The sequence below is a fragment of the Crotalus tigris genome, unplaced genomic scaffold (assembly GCF_016545835.1).
Source record: "Crotalus tigris isolate CLP2741 ecotype Arizona unplaced genomic scaffold, ASM1654583v1 scf7180000017541.2806704, whole genome shotgun sequence".
Taxonomy (NCBI): Eukaryota; Metazoa; Chordata; class Lepidosauria; order Squamata; family Viperidae; genus Crotalus; species Crotalus tigris.
In genome coordinates, this window is record NW_024096462.1 from 786,765 (window position 1) to 809,248 (window position 22,484).

A 22,484-nucleotide genomic window follows, 5' to 3' on the forward strand; every position below is an offset into this window, starting at 1 on the left:
GAGAAAGTATTGGTGGCGTTTCCTATCTCATGAATTAAAATAACTCTAGATTTTCTGGGGAGATGACAGGAGTATATTTTGAATCCACCTTGTTAACAACATCTAGCACAGATATTTCTATTTCCCTCCTCCCCTCTTCCCTCCCTCTATACTCAAACATATACATAAAACCATAAATGCACCCAAAATACTTAACTTTGAATCTCATGCATCTTGATCACTTTATTTTTCTAGCAACCTGCATCATTAGAACAAAAATGTTCTCCAAGTATTTGTAAGTGGAAATATATATTAAGGGTTCTTAGCTGGTTTAATAAACCAAACACACAATTAGAATTTCCTTCATCCCTCCTATTTTCCTTCCCTTTTGCCTTAGATAATGCTAAATGAACATTTCTTAATAGTTACAGAATTGAGAATCAAGTCACCTTAGTGGAAATTTCACAAGCACCTCATCCTCAGAATGATCAAACTGGGTGACAATGGTGTCCATGCATCACCTTCCAGGCAAATTCAGGTGCAAAAGTGGAATTTATGCAGTAGCACCCTCTCCCCACCTATCAAACCTTCTGTTATTTCTGCTGAGTTCAGAAACCCTCTGTGAGTGTGTGTGTCAGGGGGATTAGCATCCTGAGCCACTGCTGATCATGAGATTAATCTTTGCAGAAAATTAAACTTCTGTCTGTGCAGAAGGCCTTTTCCTCTGCAGCTGAGAGAGACAAAAAATTGGGATTTGGATTAGAATTGACAAGGCGGGTGATAAACTGCACCCACATACAACAACTGTTCTTGGGTGGCTTTGAAAAGTGTCTCTCCAACTTCACAAGCAACCCTGTTCCTACTTCACAGCTGCATCATTTCTTTTCTCCAATACAAGGATAGGGCAGACTGAAATGATTAAATATGAAAGCAAGCCATCATTTGATGAACTCAGAAAATGCCTCTGTTCAACTGTGCGTGAAGTATGTGTGTAAACTATGTAGTTCAGGAATTCCCCCATGGAAATCTTTATGGATCCAGTCTCTAAAGCAGTGGATCTTGCTGGGGAATTCTGGGAGTTGAAGTCAATACATTTTCAAGTTGCGAAGATTGAGGAACACTGCTCTAGAGAATCAGATAGCTCCAAGCTAATCTGTTCATCCCAAAACACTAAAGGGATTGTTTTTGACCTATAGTTATTTAATGCAGGGGTCTTCAAAACTTGGCCCTTTTATGACTTGTGGACAGGACAGCATGCCTGGCTGAGGAATTCTGGGAGTTGAAGTCCACAAGTCATAAAAGGGCCAAGTTTGACGAGCCCTGATTTAGTGTGACCTAGCTAGAGCAGAAACATGTACTATTTTCCTTGCCTGCCTGTCTCTAAAATACCTAAACATCCTTCTAGATTAGTTCAGCTGGTCCAATGTTCTGTACTCTTCCATAATAGTCCATCAGGACTATACAGGAGGTTTATAACAGGCTGGAAACAATAGTCCTTTCCAGGAAGCAGATCTTTAAACAAGTTTGATTAAAGAGCTCAAAGACTTCTGAAGTCTTTCTCTCTTTAATGATTTAATGATATATTACATGACTTTATGGGCCTCCAGGTTATTGCTGCTTCTCACATTTTCTCACCATTACTGTTTATTGCAGCTGAGTTAATACAGAGCACCACATCTGCTAATTAGTTAGTCTTGAACATTATCCCTTTCTTAAATAACTTTTTTTAATTTTGAGGTGTTCAGCCTAGCAGAAGCCCTTTGAGAAAGATTTCTTTTTATTAGATACTTGGGAGATTATTTTGGTGAGGAATGTTAAATTCACGCAAGCCCAAAACTTATGGGAAAACTTTTATAAAATGTTTTATAGATGGCACCTTGATCCACAAAAAATGTCTCGTATGTATCCAACCCTGCAGCCTAAATGTTGGAGATGTGGTTGCTCGGATGCTACTTATTATCATATTTGGTTGTCATGTAAAAGTATTAAAGCTTTTTGGATTAAGATATGGTGGAATATTCAAAGAATTTTTAAAAGAAGGATAAAATTTACTCCACAATTGTTTTTGTTGGGTATTGTTTCTGATTGTGATGATAAGAGATTATTTTAATGTTAAATTTAATTACTGCGGCTAGGTTGTTAATAGGGCAATATTGGAAGAAGGAATTTTTGCCTACTTTGCAAGAATGGTTTTTTAAAGTTTCCTACTTAGCGGAAATGGCAAAAATTTCGGCTTTCTTGAAAGATCAATCGCAAGAGAAGTATCTTTCGGTGTGGAAAAGATGGATAAATTTTATACAATATAAGTATGATATAAGAAAATATTATCTAGCTTTTGAATAATTTATATAAGTTTAAGAACTGTAATTGTTATTATTCTTTATTTTTTTTTCTTTTTATTTTCTTTTTTATTTTTTCTCTCTTTGTTTCTTATATACAATGGAGTTAAAGTATTTTACAATTTGTTTATTGTGTGTAATTATATTTGCTTAAGGTTTATTTGGGTTCAAAACTTTTTTTCTTTTAAGATCTAGTTAAGCCTGTACTCAGCTCTGGGAAGAATGGGGGAGGGTTTTGGGGTGGGTTGGGAGGGATTGGGGAAGGGGGTTTTTATTGTAAAATTTTAAATTTTTTTAATAATAATAAAAAAAAGATGAGAGAGCAAAGAAAACATCAATTGCCAGTTCCTGGTTTGGTGGGATAATTTGTTTTAGGGGGTACAGCTTTTAATGTAATTAAGTTCATTAATACTGTATAGCACTTTGCATTTTTTTTGTCAAAAAACAAGATACAAATTTATTCTAATTAACAAACCTGTAATCAATGTAATAACCATAGATTCACAGTTGCTTTGACAAGAGAGGGGCTGTGAAGGCATTACCTTTTCAAAACAAATGTAAGGAAATGGTTGTATTAATTATTTATTGTTAATTTCTAAAAGGAGAGGTGCAGGTAGAAAGCCTCTGTGTTTGCCTACGTCTTTGGCTTTTGCAATATCACACCAATCAAATCTGCAGCACAGGATCCAAATATAAGGCAGCAATGGAATTATTATCTTCATAGGCTCGGGGGTATTCTCCTGTTGTGTGTTCCAGGACTGAGAGCTCCATACTTAAACAGATCCTGGAATTTTGCTCAGGCTGAAATTATGACAGCAAGCACTGATGTAATCTTTCAAAATCTACGGAGGTGTCTGGGGTAGTGAGGATTATCATCTCTAATTACATGCCTGAGAGCAATGCTTTACAAGCTAATAACAATTTTCATGCTTCACATGAGCATATTGCCTGTTAAGTGAAAGATAGGAAGGATCAGAAACTTTCTAACTTCAAGCATTCCCTTGGGGGTCTTTGCTGACATTACAATTCATAAAAGATTTTGCATCTCCATTAGGATGCAAAAAACACCTGAGTCTGCTTTATGTTTCAAAGCTTGAGGGCAATATAAGGGACTTTTGATCCATTTCCCTTACTTCTGGGAGTATACTGTAGTGGCATTACCATATTTTCTGACTTCAAATGTCATGACAATAAAAAAAGGCTGTGTGACCTCAGTTATTTCTATTCAAAGAGAGATGCTTGAAAGGGACATTCTTATTACAATGAAAAATGGGTTCAAGTTTAATGGTATCAATGTCCCATGGCACCGTCCAGTCCAGCACCAAGACCCCACTTCCATTCCCCTCCTCCCCTAGATTGCTGCTAGTGGCCACTGCCTCTTGGATTCCCTTTTTAACCCATTTTCTGTCCAAGGATGTACTGGCATCAGAAGAGATGGTAGCTAAATGATTGCTTTATTCCAATTAGTTGATTAACATAATTTGCTTTATGGCATGTCTGGTACCTAGGGCCATCATCTGCCTTACATGCACTAGCAACTACATTACACAACCAAATGAGAGCACAGAAACAATCACATACAGCAGGGGTATCATCATACCGGAGCTGTGCCCACCCCATTGTGGGCAATGGCAAAAAAAGCTCCGATACGGCACGTGACGTCATGTGACGTTGCGAGTTTGACATGTCTGACATACAGTAACAAGAAGCCCAAAGAATAATGGAAGACAGAGGCAGCGGTGATGCTTCTGGACATTCTGCAGAATGTGTCAGAATTTTCAAGATGCTGGATATAGTAGTGACCCAAGCTCATGTCATAATTGTGTAAGTTTGCATTGTGACACCTAGCTACCATCTTGCAGATTTTGACCCCTTCTTGTAGATACCCCAGCATTTGGATAGGGCATGAAATCTGATAGCGCTGCCAGGATAGGATGCATGGTTTCTGGAAGATTCCCTAAGTCTACTGCCAGGCCTGCCTTTATTGTTTTCATTCATAATAATTAATAGTGCAATACATTATGCAATTATTTAGGATGCTTCAAACATCTTAAAGTATCGTAGCAATCGTTACAATTGCCAGTAAAATAAATCCTCACATTAATAGGAAAATGGGTGAATTTGCACATCATGCTAAAATATGGTTACTTTAACTCAAGTTTCTTGACTAAAGTGGTGGTTTAAGCCAAACCATATGTAGCTGGGCTCACATATAATGCTAAGACACAAGTCATAGTTTGGAAACCACAATGGCTGTCTTCCCCCAATATGGGAAATTTCAACTAAATATACCATATTATGGGTCATTGCAGTGTATAAACCCTATTGTTATTAGTCTGACTAAAAGAGATTTTATTTATTTATAATATTTTTTCCCTGAAAAAGTTCCCATGTTTTTATAAAAGCTTAGTTTGATACGAGACACTTTCACCTGAAACAAATTCTACCACTGAGAGGTCTATTTTGTCCTGGATAGCTGGGCTTTGCATATTTGGCAAATAATTTGAAAAAAGTGCTCCTGGATATGTCCACAAGGAAATCATAAAAATCAAGATGAGATTTGTGACTCGTAATGGAAACTCCACCCCTTTTTACACAGAACTCATATTAAAAAGTGGTGGGACTTTGAAGGCACAGTTGCAGCTGCTATCCTGATATTTTAGACTCAACAGATGCGCTGAGTAGTTGAGATCCTATTTAGGCATGCACCTCACTGCTGGTTGATGAAAGAAGCTCAGCTTAAGAAAAAAACAATGCCGGTATTTTAAGAGTCCCATTGAGCTCCTTAACTGAGACTTGGGGGTCACAATGAAAGGGTTATCCCTGAGTGACTTTTTGTTTGCTTGTTTCACTGGATGTTTCATTTCAATTTTTGCGTTCTGTTACTATATGTTGTCATGGGCTCAGTTTTAAACTTTGTTTTAACTTTGTTCCTGCCTATATGAGCAGGACTTAGCTGATCCCGAAGAGCTAAGCAGAGTTGACCTGGAATCATTTTGGGCAGGCAGATTCCCCCAGGAAAATCCTAGGTTATCATCTAAATGGGATGATGAAAAATAAAAACCCAGGAGAAGTCAATCTTAAACCTCTTGTGCAATGAGTCAAGGAAACAATAGGTGTGGACTATGGGCATGAAGTCTCTAGGAACCAAGGTGGATTTAGAGGGTTCTTACCTTTTTATTGCTAGATTTTGTTGCATCTTTTCACCTTTGTTTATGAGCTCATGTTTACCTTAATAAGACAAGAAAGTTGAACCAATTTCACAGTTTCTAGCCATGAGGGTAAGAGATGCAAGGGTAAGTCTGTCCTCTTGCACCTCTCCCCCTCAATATAATAGAAATCCTTGCAAGAGAAGATAACCAAGATAGTTTGTCCTTCAGAGCAAAGGATTTACAGATAAGCATTTCAAATAATTTTAGAAATTACATTATGGAATCTGTGTCTGCATCAAGGACTTCATAATTCAACCCTGAGCTACATATATTCACTTCTGTTAGATAAATTTTATCACTGTGATGAAGTTTAGTAGTTGGTTTAGTAGTTGAGAAGACTCTGTATAAAGGAATCTGAATTCACTCACTAATTTAATTCAGTAAAAGTGTATGTTGCCTAAAAGAAAGGCCCTATTGTTGCTTCTATGGATAAAGTGACATGTAAGCTGATAAAACTGGGTATAGAAGGAAGGAATCTGCTTGCTCATTATCATGCTTTCCTTGAAAAAACCATAAAAAAATTAAATTTACAATTTATAGAGATATTTCCATTAGTGGTCAATGATTCAATAGGAAGGAAAATGATATATTTTTGGCAATATGTGTCTGGACAGGCCTGTGAGTGAAGTGCAAATGAGTTAATTTCTGATCCACTTGTCCAAGAGAATTTTATTGGGGACACAATGTTTTGCATACATTTTACTGTTTTCCTTGTGTATTTGCTCTTGATTAGCGATTTGATAATCTTAACATGTAAAATTAGCCTTGATTCTGCTTGGAAACAAGCAATATGTATGTTAATGGACATGTTTATCAGTAGATACACATATTTTAAGAATTATAAAAATAATCAAATAAAGCTATTTTTAAAAAATAAATCTTCACAAACCTATGTACAGGGAAGTCAAAAAGTTAAGATGATGGTAATGATTGTGCGATAGAAGTCTGCTCCTTTTTATATGCAATGCACATTTACAAAGGATGGGAGATCTGATTGTATTGTTGTAGCTGCCATCTTAACCTTTCTGACCTCTTCAGCCTTACCTGTGCTCAAAATAACCATCATATCTGCTGAGCTCTGATTTCAGAGTACCTTAGCACCCAAGCACATACAAAGTAGATTTGTTCACACAACCTGGTCAGATAAAGACTTAATGGCTGAATTTCCAAAACATATCAGGCTTGAGTTAATTTTAATCTTAGTTAGATTTTGTTTTTGTTTTTTATTTTTTCTCTGTGCAGCTTACGTGTTGTGAGAACACAGCTCATTTGGTTAATTCATAATATAGATGCTTTGTAAGATCCAGAGAAATGGGTTGATTCATTAGCCAGGCTAAATGTACTGTATGGAACCTACCAAAGTATCTGTATGACAAATGTGTCATGAATAGATAAGGATGTATCTCAGTTTAGTAACTGAACTCTTTCCATGCCTGTGATTTTCCATTATGCATTCATCTCCTATGTGTGCCTTCTTCTCAATCAAGCTTTGATAACACAAATTTAAGAAAGGCATTCACAGAAATTTGTGTCCACATTAAGTGATAGGTGCAGGGAGAATTCAGCTATGGAGCCTTTGGTTATAAAACCTGGACATCCATCTTCTTTTATGCATTAATAGGACAGAATCAGGTTTAAAGCTTAAGGACACAGAAAACATTTTGGTGAGAAGTTTATTCAGGTTGCTATTCCTGCAGCTTCTCCTACTATTGTTAATATCCCACTTTCTGACTTCTAAAATATGCCACGAGAGCTAACATAATCCAGAAAATATCACAAAAAATAAGATAAGTGGTGCAAAAAGTATCAGTAATAAAATCAATTCAGTGAAACAATTCATCATCCTATCAAGCTCCTGTCAAATGCTTTATGAAAACTATATCTTAACCGCATAGCAGAAGGTCATCCAGAAGGAGGCTAGATACACATTTCTCAAAAAGGCAGTTGCATGGCTTTGGTGAGGTGACTGAAATGCCACTTAACCCCTTGATCTATCTCAGATGCCGGAGAATAGAGAAGAAGACCTCTGCTGTTAATGTAAGTTCTCTGATAGGAGAGTGCAGATGATGAGTAGAAGGTTGGCCTTAATAGGCTAAAATGACCACTATGCTGACAACCCTGCCCGCAGGTCAGGAATATATTGAAGTAGGTGTGTGTGTGTGTGTTTGTGTGAATGTATGGTGATAATACAAAAATGCAGAAAATACTGTAAACTGTTCACCTGCTCAGAAAAAGTCTATTTATGATTTAGAAAAATTAATCAGTGGAACAACCTGCCTCCAGAAGCTGTGAATGCTCCAACACTGGAAGTTTTAAAGAAGAGACTGGACAGCCATTTGTCTGAAATGTTATAGGGTTTCCTGCCTGAGCAGGGGGTTGGACTAGATGACCTCCAAGGTCCCTTCCAACTTTATTATTATTATTGTTGTTGTTATTTCTTCAAATTAGAAACAGGTTCTGGGATTGAATGTGAAGGATGAGCTATGTGATATTACGCTAGAACATTGTTGGAAGCAATGAGCAACCAAAATTTAGCCCTGTATTCTGCCTTTTGTGGGCGAAGGACAGCCCTGCCTTGATTGCACGTGTTATGATTATTTTACTTGCAAAAAAGCAAGCTGCACACAAGGTGTGATTGGAGGAAGCAGATCAAAGGTTTGAGAGGCACACTTTTACAATGGTATAGGATCTCCTGTTTGAGCAGGAGGCTGGACTAGAAGAGGTCCCTTCCAGCCCTTGGATTCTATGTCACTGTTGCTGTCCTGTCAAGATTCAGAAGTGCTTTAGAAAATGTGCACAATGTCTTTCTTTCCACTCTTGCAGGTCATCTAGAAAGGCGAGATAGACTTCAATAATGAAAAGCAGCCGAATGCGTGAACTGGCTCTATTGAAAAATGTTAGCCTTCAGTGGGAGGTGAGGGAATAGCAAAGTAGCAGTTGCATCGTGACACAGGAAAATCCATATGATGGTGTAATCATCAAGTGAGCAACGTAAGTGTGAGAATCATCTCAGTAGGGGCAGGATTTCTAGTAAGTCTTCCGTGCTAGGAAACTGAGACCTGCTTTTCCTCCAGAATGGATCACAAGAGGAGGGAACCCAGAATATCCTTTTCAAAAGCCAACATGCTTCTTCAGCCCAGCCACACGGGTGGGGTGTCCATGGCTTCAGAGCCAGTTGTAATATTTATAGCTTAGTCAAAGCCTGCCTGAGTGATGGGGGGAGCAGTAAAAGAGGCAAAGCGAGTGGCAGGAATTTCCTAATACCTCAGGGAAATACAGACAGGATCATTCCACAACTCTCAACTCCCTTGCCCAGCCATTCACAGCAGCTGGCTAAGTCTCTGTGGCTGGCAGCTTACCTCCTCTCCTGGTTCCTGTGGGGCAGGAGAGTAAAATAGGACACAGATTCAGAGACTTAGAGTCAGTTTGCCAGGGAAAGAACAAGGCACAGGAGGAGAGGGAATAAGGTGGAAGTTGGCCAGAGCCCAGGTAAGCACTCCTGTTTGGGCTTAATGAAAATAGAAAGGAGAAGGTCCAAAGGGGGTTTTGGAGGGGCATTTCGGAGCTTTGGGCTCAGGTGCCTGAGCCACGGCAGAAGTTCAAGCTCTGTCTTTGGAAAGAAGTCCAAGGACAGATGCCAACTCAATTTTATTCCATTTTTCAGAAGGTGGCGTATGTGTGTGTCTCTGTGTGTGCACCTGCATGTGCTGTGTCAAGGGAGGCGGGGGGGGGACAGGAAGAATGAAAACAACCTTCTCTCTTTGTAAATGTTTCGTGTTCTTGCCGCACCAAAACCTCTTGCTGTCCCTTTGGGAAGCTTTGATTGCCCATCAAAATAAACAAATGAGAGGAGGGAGGGAGGGAGGGAGGGAGGAGGGGAAGTGAGAGATGTGGATCCAGCTATAGGCATGTTCCACAAAGCCCCACGGGAGAATTTTTCCGGGGATCTTTAGGGGAAGAAAAGAGAAAGGGTGATGGTGGTGGGAAAGGCGTTCCTTTTCGATTGAGAAATACCGCCCATTAAGAGCCAACCCCGCACTGCAAAACTACCCCTTGGGTGAACCTAGAAGAGCAGCAGGAGCTGTGGACAGACGGTACTTTCCTCCCCTCGCTTTTGGTACCTGAAGGGCAGGGAAGGACCTGTTGTGGTGGTGCCCCATATACGCATCAGAGGACAAAAACGATGACCATAAGGGGGCTTCTAATGAAGACACACAGAGACATGGTTCTCCCCACACATGTCCTTTAGATCAAAATGTAATTAAATCCCACCACCCCCTCAACCTTCTTTCATTCTTTTGCTCTTCAGCTGCTGCATTATTAGGATTTCTGTACAAATTCCTTCCCTCTCCCCCCCCCCCATCCGCTCCTTTCCCCCCTTTCCCAGAGGCATCTCCGATGCAGGGATTACATCTCCTTGTCATGGAGGGAGAGACAGAAGGGAAATTTGTCAGTGCAAAAGCCCCCATAGCCACACTAATTTTATTTACTTACTTCCCTTCCCCACCCCCCACTGCAGAGCACTGATTTCAGCAAGTCAAACAGTGTATATACAGCAACCCCACAAGCTGAGCCTAGAGGAGTTCCTATGTTAGATGACGGATTGAGAGCTCATTAGGGCTTTAGTCTTTGAACTTCTTATGAACGCTGTGAATTTATGAAGCGTTATCGCCATAAACCTTGTACTGGTTTGCACATCTGATACACCCTTGGCTTCCCCTTCTCTTCTACTTGATGACTGTATGCTGATAGCAACTAAATATTTTGAAGAGCATTTGGAGTGACGTGAACATTCTGCAATAATCCAGCAAGTCAATATTTTTGGCCATGAAATAGTGAAACAGCCAATCATGGGTCCATCAAACTCAATGCAGTCTGTGCACATAAAATAAGCCTATTTCAACCCCACCAAGAAATGGGTTTGAATATGAGACCTGCTGAGCACATGCTGGCATAGGCAGTGTGAACTAACCCTGGAGAAGTCACTAAGAAGATAAGCAACAGAATGGCTTCCTCTTATCCAATCACATTTAGGGAGCCAAGAAGGTCACGGTATAAGGTTTTGCTTTCAGACTGGTAAAAGGGTCATTGGAATACAGTAACATCACTATGCAAAGGATCAGCTTTGGTCTGAACATACAGTAATGCATAGCTGGGAGATTCCCATGTTTCCTAAAACATTTTTACTGCTTCCCACTGTGCAAACAGATAACCGTCAAAAGTTCTTCAGTTAATCCCAGAAGAGTGGACAAAAGCTACTTCAGATCTTTCTGTGTCATCAATGCCTCCTTCCCAATAAACTCATTTTGGTTCCATTTTGTTGCCTGTAACCTACATATCTTCCCTCTGGATTGCATGTTTGTCACAAGGACAGTGTTTCTCCACTTATAGAATGGAGATTTGACAAATGTAAGAGCACTTCAAATTTATTGCAGTTGCAATTTTGGTATAAAATCTGGTGGTGATTTAATAAGAGTTTACTAGATACCTGATAACCAAGAGCGGCGGTTTAAAGTTTTCCAATCATAAACTTCCAATCATAAACTTCCTGACAGTTAGAACAATTAACCAGTGGAACAACCTGCCTCCAGAAGTGGTGAATGCTCCAACACTGGAAGTTTTTAAGAAGAGACTGGACAGCCATTTGTCTGAAATGGTACAGGGTTTCCTGCCTGAGCAGGGGTTGGACTAGATGACCTCAAAGGTCCCTTCCAACTTTCTTCTTCTTCTTCTTCTTCTTCTTCTTCTTCTTCTTCTTCTTCTTCTTCTTCTTCTTCTTCTTCTTCTTCTTCTTCTTCTTCTTCTTCTTCTTCTTCTTCTTCTTCTTCTTCTTCTTCTTCTTCTTCTTCTTCTTCTTCTTCATAATAATAATAGTAGTAAAGTTGGAAGGGACCTTGGAGGTCATCTAGTCCAACCCCCTGCTCGGGCAGGAAACCCTACACCATTTCGGACAAATGGCTGTCCAGTCTCTTCTTAAAAACTTCCAGTGTTGGAGCATTCACCGCTTCTGGAGGCAGGTGTTCCACTGGTTAATTGTTCTCACTGTCAGGAAGTTTCTCCTTAGTTCTAGGTTGCTTCTCTCCTTGATTAGTTTCCACCCGTTGCTTCTTGTCCTGCCTTCAGGTGCTTTGGAAAATAGCTTAATTCCCTCTTCTTTATGGCAGCCCCTGAGATATTGGAATACTGCTATCATGTCCCCCCTTGTCCTTCTCTTCGTTAAACTAGACATACCCAATTCTAGCAACCGTTCCTTATATGTTTTAGCCTCCAGTCCCCTAATCATCTTTGTTGCTCTTCTCTGTACTCTTTCTAGAGTCTCAACATCTTTTTTACATCGTGGTGACCAAAACTGGATGCAGTATTCCAAGTGTGGCCTTACCAAGGCATTGAAGAGTGGTATTAATACTTCACGTGATCTTGATTCTATCCCTCTGTTAATGCAGCCTAGCACTGTGTTGGCCTTTTTGGCAGCTGCAGCACACTGCTGGCTCATATTTAAGTGATTGTCTACTAGGACTCCGAGGTCCCTCTCACAGTTACTACTATTGAGCATGGTGCCACCTATGCTGTACTTGTGCATTTGGTTTTTCTTGCCTAAATGTAGAACCTTGCTTTTTTCACCATTGAATTTCATTTTGTTAGTTAGTGCCCAGTGTTCAAGTCTGTCCAGATTCTTCTGTATCTTAAGCCTGTCTTCTGGAGTGTTGGCTATTCCTGCCAGCTTGGTGTCGTCTGCAAATTTGATGAGTTCCCCATCTATCCCTTCATCCAAATCATTGATGAAGATGTTGAAGAGTACTTCTTCTTCTTCTTCTTCTTCTTCTTCTTCTTCTTCTTCTTCTTCTTCTTCTTCTTCTTCTTCTTCTTCTTCTTCTTCTTCTTCTTCTTCTTCTTCTTCTTCTTCTTCTTCTTCTTCTTCTTCTTCTTCTTCTTCACAAATCTTGTCTTATATTATATTAAAAACATTTGAGGATCATACGCTTCCTGCTTACAAAATTTCCACAGTACTTCACTGAAGTAGCTATTTTTAAAGCAAAAAATACCTTGGGCAATAAAATTCACTAATCCTGTTTGTTATTTAAATACATCCTCCTGCACTTAATGTGATTGTGTGACAAAAGCTAACATTGCAGAGGATAATATTCTCTTGAACTGTATACCTAATACATGGAATTTGACAACTGGGCAATGTAAATTGATTCTCTGTGCCTTTACTATGGCTAAAAGACTGATTTTGCAACATTGGAAAGATAAATGTATGGTCCCATTCACTCAGTGGACTGAAGGATTACATTTGCCACCTATGAGTGGATTGCCTGTAGACAGATTTTATGTGGACAATATAATGAAATATGGAACTCATTTTTACAAGTTACAGTAGGTTAAAAAGACTGATAGTTACATAAATGTATTAGAAGTTAACATAGATTACTAGAAAATATTTACATTAGATAGCTATATATAGAGTCATAACTGTTAATTACTATAATATATAGTAATTAGTATATATAGTATAGTAATATATTGTTTCTTTTCTTTTTTCTTCTGTTGTATTTCTTCATGTTTTTAAGCACTTTGTATGCAAAGTTTTGTATGTATTATAATTGTCTTCGTGTTTTGCTGCTTTTCTTCTTTTTCTGTTATTTCTTAAAAAGCACTAAAACAAACAAGCATATTCTCCATTTCATACTTCATCCTAGCTTGCTTTCCTTCTTCAGCAGCACTGGGGGAGTACCTTCAAAAGGGTACCTTGTCCTTTGGCTGGGTACCGATTTCCCAGAACGATTGCTTATAATTGGTGTCAAAAGCCTACATTCAATAAAGACTACAGCATCGTTTAGAAGGCACTTTCTACCATCTGCCCAAGGGCATAAACATAATGAGATAGAGCACATGGCTGTCTTGCAGCCCATAGTCACACAATCTTGGGCTCCTCCTTGCTTCATTCCATATTCCATATCTTCAACACATTTGGTCAATAGGAAACGTAGTGGAGGAATGGTGCAGAAAGAAGGAGAGAGCAAGTAAAAGATGTTCTGCTTCCCTCACCCCTGAGTTAATCATTGCCTTAGGTTGTAGGAATGGCAATGTCACTTCTCCCAGCCTCCACTTCAGACATCACATCACCTGTAAGGAGGCTGGGCCTTGGAGTGGATGTGGTCTCCTTGTGGTCCTAGTGCAGTGGTTCTCAACCTGTGGGTCGGGACCCCATGGGGTCGAACAACCATTTCACGGGGGTCGCCAAACAAGGCTGTCCGCCATTTTTTCCCCCTTTTCTTTGGCCACGCCCCTGGCACCCGGTGATGTATAAGTGGTTGGGGGTCACCACAACATGGGGAACTGTATTATGGGGTCGCGGCATTAGAAAAGTTGAGAACCACTGTCCTAGTGGCTTCTACAGGGTTTTCTGTTGGTTATTCTCTTTGTCTTCTCCTAAGTGCTGCCTATGCCAGTAGGGAAGAAGCAGCTGGGTGGATTTCCTTCTTCTTTTCCCTCTAGTGCTCTCAGTTGCCATAGCCTGGGGAGGTATTAATGCCTGAGCATTCTCATCACTGGGGACCCATCTGAGCACTTTGGCTGGGAGTCCAGAGATCTCTAGTGATGTCTCCTTATCTGCTAATTTTCTGTGAGTACCTATAAAAAAGCCGTCATTCTGAATGTCAGGTTCCATCTATAGGTTCTCTTCCAGATACCTGATAATCATATGATTTTTGTTCTGCTTTTATCTTCCAGATTAGCCAAATTACTGTTCAGACCTCCAAGTATATGTGCCAGTTCCTCTGACAAGCACAAACACCATGGGGAAAACAGCAAATATTATGTTGTCTATGAATGGTGGCTACTGGTGGAGCAACAGACTTTCTCTGAGATGGAGAAAAACTAGCTGTAAGTAAATGTTTGCAAAGAGACCAGTTACTACTTTTTAGATGAAGGTAAAGGAAAATAGCCTGGTTTTATAGTAACAGTGAACAGTATCCAGACCTTATATATTCTTTGGGACTTTGCATACATGCTGTAAAATATAACTTTAGAAAAAGAAGCTGCAGAATTTTTGCCTAAATGAATTAGAAAGAGAGAAAATGTTCCCATCTTGTTCCTAATACCCAAAATAAGTGCAACCGACATGTTCTATCACCTTTCATAATGATGTTATTTTTAAAACATTTACTGGGCCATTTCACCAGTAGTCAATATTTTGCATTAGTCCTATACATTTTTATCATAGAAGAGAATGCCTAGTTTCAGGAAAAGGCTAAATGCATCATTTTTATCATAATGATGGATATCCAATCATTCAAATCTCATAAATTCTATGTGGTCATAAGAGCCGTACCCTCTTTGCTCACAAGACATTCAAATCACATAGGTACAGTTCTAAGGACTGTGAGCATCTTGTAATATATATAAAAAAGCTTTTTGTCTTGCATGTTTAAAAAATGCAAAAGACGAAAAAGACACTTGGTATCACTTATGACATGTTATAATTTGTGTGCTCAGAGAAATGATTTGAAGAAAGAAGTAAAATAAAGTAAAGAAGAAAAGTAAGTCGCCAGTAGCTGTGAGTCCAATCAAATATTTTCAAACATTCTATATTTCTATTTGCAACACAGTCACCACCAAATTAGTTTATATTATTCACTGATTTATGATGAGTTCTAGCTAGAACATCAACTCTAAGGGATCTTCCTCAAAGTGATATTAACATGCATTCTTCCACTCCTTGTGTCAGCAGAAAAGTATAGCAGTAATACTTAGACTTATATACTGCTTCATAGTGCTTTACAGTACTCTCTAAGTAAGGGGTCCCCAACTCCCAGTCCCTGGATCAGTGCTGGGCTGCAGCATGCCAGCAGCCGGGCTGCACAAACAAGCAAAGCCCCATTCACGGGATGCAGGCAGTACACAAAACCACACACCCTCCAGTCCACGGAAAAACCTCTCTCCAAGGAACTGGTCCCTGATGCCCAAAAGATTGGGGACCTCTGCTCTAAGTGGTTTCTAGAGTCAGTATATTGCCCCCAACACCGTAGGTTGACATAAACTGCATTGCCCCTGTGGCCAAGCTTGATGTTAGCAAAGAGGCTGATAAATGGTGCTGTTCCAACAAATTTAATGGGCAGTTTTAGGACAGCAATTGGTGGATTTCCTCATGTTTTATTTATTTATTTATTTATTTATTTATTAAGTTTGTTTGCCTCCCATGTCACTGCAAGGAGACTTTGTCATTACCTGTCAGTGGCAAAAACAACCATTAGTTCTGTGTGCTTAATGGTTAACAGTTAGATGGATGTCTAGGACAATGTTTAACTTGAGTAATAGATGACTGACAAGAAGATATTTCACTCAGCCTTTCAGTTGGGTTATTATGAATATGGTTCTTGCACTCTTCTGAAAGAGGCCAGTATATTATTATTATTATTATTATTATAATAATAATAATAATAATAATAATAATAGACGAGAAAGAACTGGAGAAGATAACAAAATACAAAGACCTATAAATAGAAATAGAAAGACTGTGGCAAAAGCAAGCAAGGGTAGTATCAATAGTAATAGGCTCCTTGGGTGCAATCCCAAAACAACTGGAGCACCACTTGAACACCATAGGCATTGACAAATTCGCTATTAGTCAATTGCAAAAGGCAGCCTTACTAGGAACTGCTTCCATCCTACGACGATATCTGTAATACCATCAAACATCCACATCTGCCTATCCCAGGTCCTGGGTAAGGACTCGATAGGTAGACAAAATGCCAAATCCAGTATGAACATCTGACTGACTGTGCGATGATCCATAATAACAATTGTCGATAAGAAAGACAAAAAAGTCTGGATAGTGGATGTGGCAGTGCCTGGAGACAGCAGAATAGACGAGAAAGAACTGGAGAAGATAACAAAATACAAAGACCTACAAATAGAAATAGAAAGACTGTGGCAAAAGCAAGCAAGGGTAGTATCAATAGCAATAAGCTCCTTGGGTGCAATCCCAAAACAACTGGAGCACCACTTGAACACCATTGGCATTGACAAATTCGCTATTAGTCATTTGCAAAAGGCGGCCTTACTAGGAACTGCTTCCATCCTGCGACGATATCTGTAATACCATCAAACATCCACATCTGCCTATTCCAGGTCCTGGGTAAGGACTCAATAGGTAGACAAAATGCCAAATCCAGTCTGAACATCTGGCTGACTGTGTAATGATTAATAATAATAATAATAATAATAATAATAATAATAATAATAATAATAAAGTTGGAAGGGACCTTGGAGGTCATCTAGTCCAACCCCCTGCTCAGGCAGGAAGCCCTAGACCAGTGGTTCTCAACCTGTGGGTCGGGAACCAATTTGGGGTCGAATGACCATTTCACGGGGGTCACCAAACCACGCTGTCCGCCATTTTTTTCCCTTTTCCCTAGCTGTCCTACTCCCTCTTATTGGTGGCCACACCCACTTGGAGGTCACCACAACATGGGGAACTGTATTATGGGGTCACGGCATTAGAAAGGTTGAGAACCACTGCCCTATTCCATTTCAGACAAATGGCTGTCCAGTCTCTTCTTAAAAACTTCCAGTGTTGGAGCATTCACAGCTTCTGGAGGCAGGTTGTTCCACTGATTAAGTGTTCTAATTGTCAAGAAATTTCTCCTTAGTTCTAGGTTGCTTCTCTCTTTGGTTAGTTTCCATCCATTGCTTCTTCTCCTGCCTTCAGGTGTTTTGGAGAATAGCTTGACTCTCTCTTTGTGGCAGCCCCTGAGATATTGGAACACTGCTATCATGTCACCCCTCACCCTTCTCTTTATTAGACTAGACCAGGGGTAGGCAACCCAAAACACTTAAAGAGCCACTTGGACCCGTTTCCCACCAAAAACAAAACACTGGGAGCCGCAAAACCCTTTTGATATCTAAAATGAAGATAACACTGCATATATCCTTTTTTACCTTTATTATAGGTGTGTGTGTGTTTGTGTGTGTGTGTGTTTGTGTGTGTATGTATGTGTGTGTGTATATATATATATATGTATATGTATATATGTATGTATGTGTATACACACACACACACACACACACACACAGGTAAAAAAAGGATATATGCAGTGTTATCTTCATTTTAGATGTCAAAAGGGTCTCTCTCTCTCTCTGTCTCTCTCTCCCTCCCTCTCTATCTGCCCTTGGTTTGCCACTCCTCTTCCCCCGCTCTCTTTCTTTCTCTCTCTCTCTTTCCCCTCTCTCTCTCCCTCCCTCTCTCTCTCTCCCTCCCTCTCTCTTTCTCCCCCCCCTCCTATCTGCTGCTCACCTGGCAAGCTTCAAGCTGTTGTCCAACAAGCAACCTCGTCTCTTTTAGAGAGAGAGAGAGAGAGAGAGAGAGAGAGAGAGAGAGAGAAAGAGAGAGAGAGAGAAGCGCAATTGCCTCTCTCTGTCTCTGTCTCTCTCTGCAAAGGCAGAGGAGGCTGGGAGCCACAGGGGAAGGCGCAAAGAGCCGCATGCGGCTCCGGAGCCGCAGGTTACCGACCTGTGGACCAGACATACCCAATTCCAGCAACTGTTCCTTATATGTTTTAGCCTCCAGTCCCCTAATCATCTTTGTTGCACTTCTCTGTACTCTTTCTAGAGTCTCAACATCTTTTTTACATCGCGGTGACCAAAACTGGATGCAGTATTCCAAGTGTGGCCATACCAAGGCATTGTAAAGTGGTATTAACACTTCACATGATCTTGATTCTGTCCCTCTGTTAATGCAGCCCAGCACTGTGTTGGCTTTTTTGGCAGCTGCAGCACACTGCTGGCTCATATTTAGGTGATTGTCCACTAGGATTCCAAGATCCTATTTAAACAACAGCTTGGTAATCTTTTGGAAGAATGCCAAAGCCATGACTAAACAACCAACCTAGCTGATAGATCAATTGCTTGCTGAGGGGCATAAGCTGAAATGGGTGGGAGTGCACTGACAGAGCTCCCTGCCACCCTAGTGCTCTAAACTTGAAAGCCATGTTTAAGAAAACACACTTAGCACTCTTTCAAAATGGTGCTTGTCCATGAAAAAGTTAAGTTAAGAGCATTTAAATAAATGGTTCAGGATCCTATATGCTATACTAAAATATGGAGGATAGAGGATCTAGGGAGGTTTCAAGTATCTATTGGAAGCGGGGTAGATCCCAGTTCCTGACTATATAATCAACTACATAGTCAGTGAAGAATTGCAGATGGCGACCTCACTCAAAATTGTGTTGGAAGAACAAGGAAAACTGCATTTTAAAACTGGAACAGCTAAACATAAATTTAATGTCTCTCTAGCAGGTTGAGGATGAGGCCAAAGTGTCCTTTAAAAATGGCCATTTCTATGCTGTAGTTCAGTGTTTCCCAAACTTGACAATTTTAAGGACTTCAATGCTGGCTGTGGAATTCTGGGATTTGGAGTCCACATGCCTTAAAATTGTCAAGTTTGGGAAACACTGCTGTAGTTAAAAGGATAAAGAGTCCAAATCTGAAAATACTTTGTGTCCAATGCAGAAATAGCTTAATAAACTTCAGTGAACTATCCGTCTCTATAGCATGCTATGAAAAGGGTTCATTAATGAGGATGCATGCAGTTAAGCTAAGCAGGGGGTCACCCAAACCTATAACTGGGGGTCAAGTGCAATATGTCAATAAAAGTTGCTGAGAAAATGGTTTCTTTTCACCTACCTTTGTTAAACACCCTTGCTTCCTAGATTGCTATTATAAATTATTTACCCTAAATGCTACTGAGCTCTAGTCTAATCTAATGCTTCTGGATCATCTTACTAGAGTCCTGAACATCCTACAAAGTAACATGATCTTTTCTTGACATAAGAGCATACACTATGCTTGACTGTTTTTCTTAAACTATTGTTCCGTAACTCTTGCTGGCTTTCATGGGATGAAAAACTATCTAGCTGCTCTGCCGAACATCCATAAAAAAAATGTCTTTTGAGATCTTGATACATGTACCTTCTGTCCTTTGCAAACAACCACATGCCTTACTCATGTTTTTCTTGGCACTTCTGTTTCCTCAGCAACATAAGTAATTGAAGTCTTTTCTTTCTCTTGGCTATCTCTTTCACCAGGACAGTTTTGGTGTATATCTAATTCTTAAGCTGAAATTTTCAGTTGTTTAGAAGTAGCACCATTGCATCATTTTGAATAATGGTATTTCAAAAGAGTTCTGTCACAGTCTAACAGAAAGAGGGGCATTTGATTAAATGTGCAGAGAAGAGTAATGCATTTCCGTGATATATTCCCACCTTTCTCTGTACACAAAAGCATTAAATGTTCTCCCGTCATCAGAAATATCACTGTATTATTAATATGGTACCTCTGTCAGGCATCCAAAAGCAAGATGATTTTAATAACACATGTCACTTTTCCTTCCTTCTTGGTCTATCAGGCATAAGCCTACATTAGAATGAGATGTTCTAAGAGGAATTAAATTCTCTAATCAAATAGTATCAACTATGGTGCCAACATACAGAATGCATCAAAATATTTCTACTGCTGCTTGTGACCTCTACAATAAGCAGGAAGATAATTAAGAAGACTGCTCCGTAGCCTTTTCTAATTTTGATCTGACAGATTAAACCCTAATTTTCTTATGATACTGGTATAGGAGCACCAGGTAGTTTTGGGCTGAATTTACTATAGAATCCTAGCAATGAATTATGTATTAATGTTCAGTTCCATATTAACTGATTCTAGATTTAATCTAAATCAAAATTGATATCTTTAAAAAAAAAGTAGTAGTTTCTGGTGCATTTAATTCACTTTTCTTGTAAGTAAGACCAGATAGATAGAATGTTTTTTTTTTCTTGCATTTTGCCATTTAATTATGGGAAGCTGATGTGAGGCCTTTATTTGTTGGTTGGTTACACTTTTAGAATACAGCACTACTGTATTTCACCTGCGGCAAATGATGTCATGCTTAATATCTTGGGTGCTTGTATAATGTTTTAACATTTGCTTATTTGCTTATTCATGATATACTTTTGTAATTTGTAAGTTCTGAGGGCTGTTTGGGCACATTGAATTTAGATGAGTTAAACAAAAGATAGTAAATAAAACAACTGTTGTAGTCAATCAAAGGTATAATAAATCCCATTGAAAAAATAACAACCCATTGAATGGATAATTTATGTTCTAAATTATCTTAAGATAATATCTAATTAAATATAAGCAAATATATTATTTATAAACACTAATGGTCTAGCAAGTTCTCTTTTATAGCTCTGGATTATCTTCGACTCATGCTTAATTCCATGGTGTTTAGGATGCTAGACACTGGTATCAAGCAGAAAAATCTCTGGGGATGTATGACCTTTCTTTTTCACATTGTGAGGATGTTTATTCTTTAGCACCAGTAGCTCATCAAAAGCTAAAAGGAAGCTCACACTGTGGGAATCCATCTGGCTGCACAAGGATTAATCTGTGAAAAAGCTCATTTGGCTACCATTCAACTCTTAATGCTCCTTTCAAAGAGAAAGAGAGAAGAAAGGAGGTATGAAGGCGAACAAGAAACTACCCTAGAACACAATGCAACTGGTTCTAGAACTCTTTGAATCAAGAGTATTAAAAGTCATCCTCTAGGTCAGGGGTAGGCAACCTTGGCTCTTTTATGACTCATGGACTTCAACTCCAGCCAGCTCAGGAATTCTGGGAGTTGAAGTCCATGAGTCATAAAAGAGCCAAGGTTGCCTACCCCTGCTCTAGGTTAGTAGATGGAATTCTACTGTAATGGAGACACTTGTGCATCTGGTTGCAAGATAAGGTAGCATTAATAGGTGAAACTGTGGTTACATGCAGTCATGGAAGATGCCTCAATATATTGTGCTTGGTTTTCCTCTTCTCTTGTGCAGTGTTTGCCTGTTGGCTTTCGTTTTGTGCAGCAGAGAGCTTCATCACATGTCCCTCTTCTTGTAAGTGCAACAGTGGTACCTTGGAAGTGGACTGTAGTGGTTTAGGCCTTTCATCCATTCCCTTGGACATTCCTACTAGTACCAGGACCTTCCTTTTCCTTAACAATCAACTCAGCACCTTGTCAGAACAAGCTTTTTCCAATCTTTCTGCTCTTCAGAGACTGGATCTTTCCAACAATTTCTTAGATCAACTTCCTGAGAATGTTTTCAGAGACCTAGTTAATCTTACTGAACTACAGCTGAGGAATAATAGCATCAGAAGTTTGGACAAAGATCTTCTGCAGAACACTGTTCTTTTGCATCAGTTGGATCTCTCCATTAATGGACTTGCTCAAATTCCCTCAGGAATGTTTGATGATTTGCCTTCTCTTCGATGGCTTTCTCTCCGATCAAACCGTCTGCAGAATTTGGACAGGGTAACTTTTGAGCCATTAATCAGCCTACAGCAGTTACATGTGGGAGATAATCCATGGGAATGTGACTGTAATTTGAGAGATTTTAAATATTGGATGGAATGGTTCTCTTATCGAGGTAGGTACATTAAAGATTGGTCTAAACTGAGGGTTATTTTTTTGCTAGTTTACTATGGATTACCAGAAAGAAAAATTAGTCAGATATGCAAACTTCAGATCTTGGGCTAGGAGGATAGTCACAGTGCATAATTTGACTTCATTAATGATACTGTAGTGTTTTGTAGTTTGATTAGGCAGAGATATTTGCTTAGCCAAAGTCATTCAGCTTCCTGGAAGTGAGTTTATTTTCAATGGATCAAGATGGGGAAGGTATCCAATCCATTTCAATCATTCTGGAGATTCTAAACACACTGTTGCAAATGCAGAAGAACTGAACACAAACCAAAGCTGGGATAAAGCTCAACATTTGAGCTTCAAAGACAACAATTTAGTTTTACCACTTGTATGCAAGAGGCTTGTAATGAAACTTAATCTTGCATTGTTTAATAGAGAGTCATGGCTTCAGTAGGAACTGACACTGGTTACCCTTAAGCATTTAGATTCTCCCATCTT

At 39.4% G+C, this 22,484-nt stretch overlaps 2 protein-coding genes across 15 annotated transcripts in view; one reads left to right on the plus strand and one right to left on the minus strand.

Moving 5' to 3' along the window:
• Window positions 1-22,484, minus strand: part of CACNA2D4 (calcium voltage-gated channel auxiliary subunit alpha2delta 4) — a 170,241-nt gene that overhangs the window by 48,933 nt on the left and 98,824 nt on the right. The gene's annotated exons all lie outside the window — the stretch shown is intronic.
• Window positions 1-22,484, plus strand: part of LRTM2 (leucine rich repeats and transmembrane domains 2) — a 36,114-nt gene that overhangs the window by 6,807 nt on the left and 6,823 nt on the right. For 2 of the 7 annotated variants that reach the window (XR_005558684.1, XR_005558693.1), the window contains exons 1-3: window positions 2,642-8,521; window positions 14,264-14,416; window positions 21,400-21,990. Coding sequence is in view for 5 of the 7 variants with exons in the window: in XM_039359343.1 (XP_039215277.1) it covers window positions 14,329-14,416; window positions 21,400-21,990 (679 nt within the window). In the remaining 2 variants the exon portion in view is untranslated. Of the gene's footprint in view, window positions 1-2,641; window positions 8,522-10,049; window positions 10,940-12,484; window positions 14,157-14,263; window positions 14,417-21,399; window positions 21,991-22,484 lie in introns of those variants that run through there. The other 5 variants (XM_039359433.1, XM_039359518.1, XM_039359343.1 and 2 more) reach the window with 5 other exon arrangements.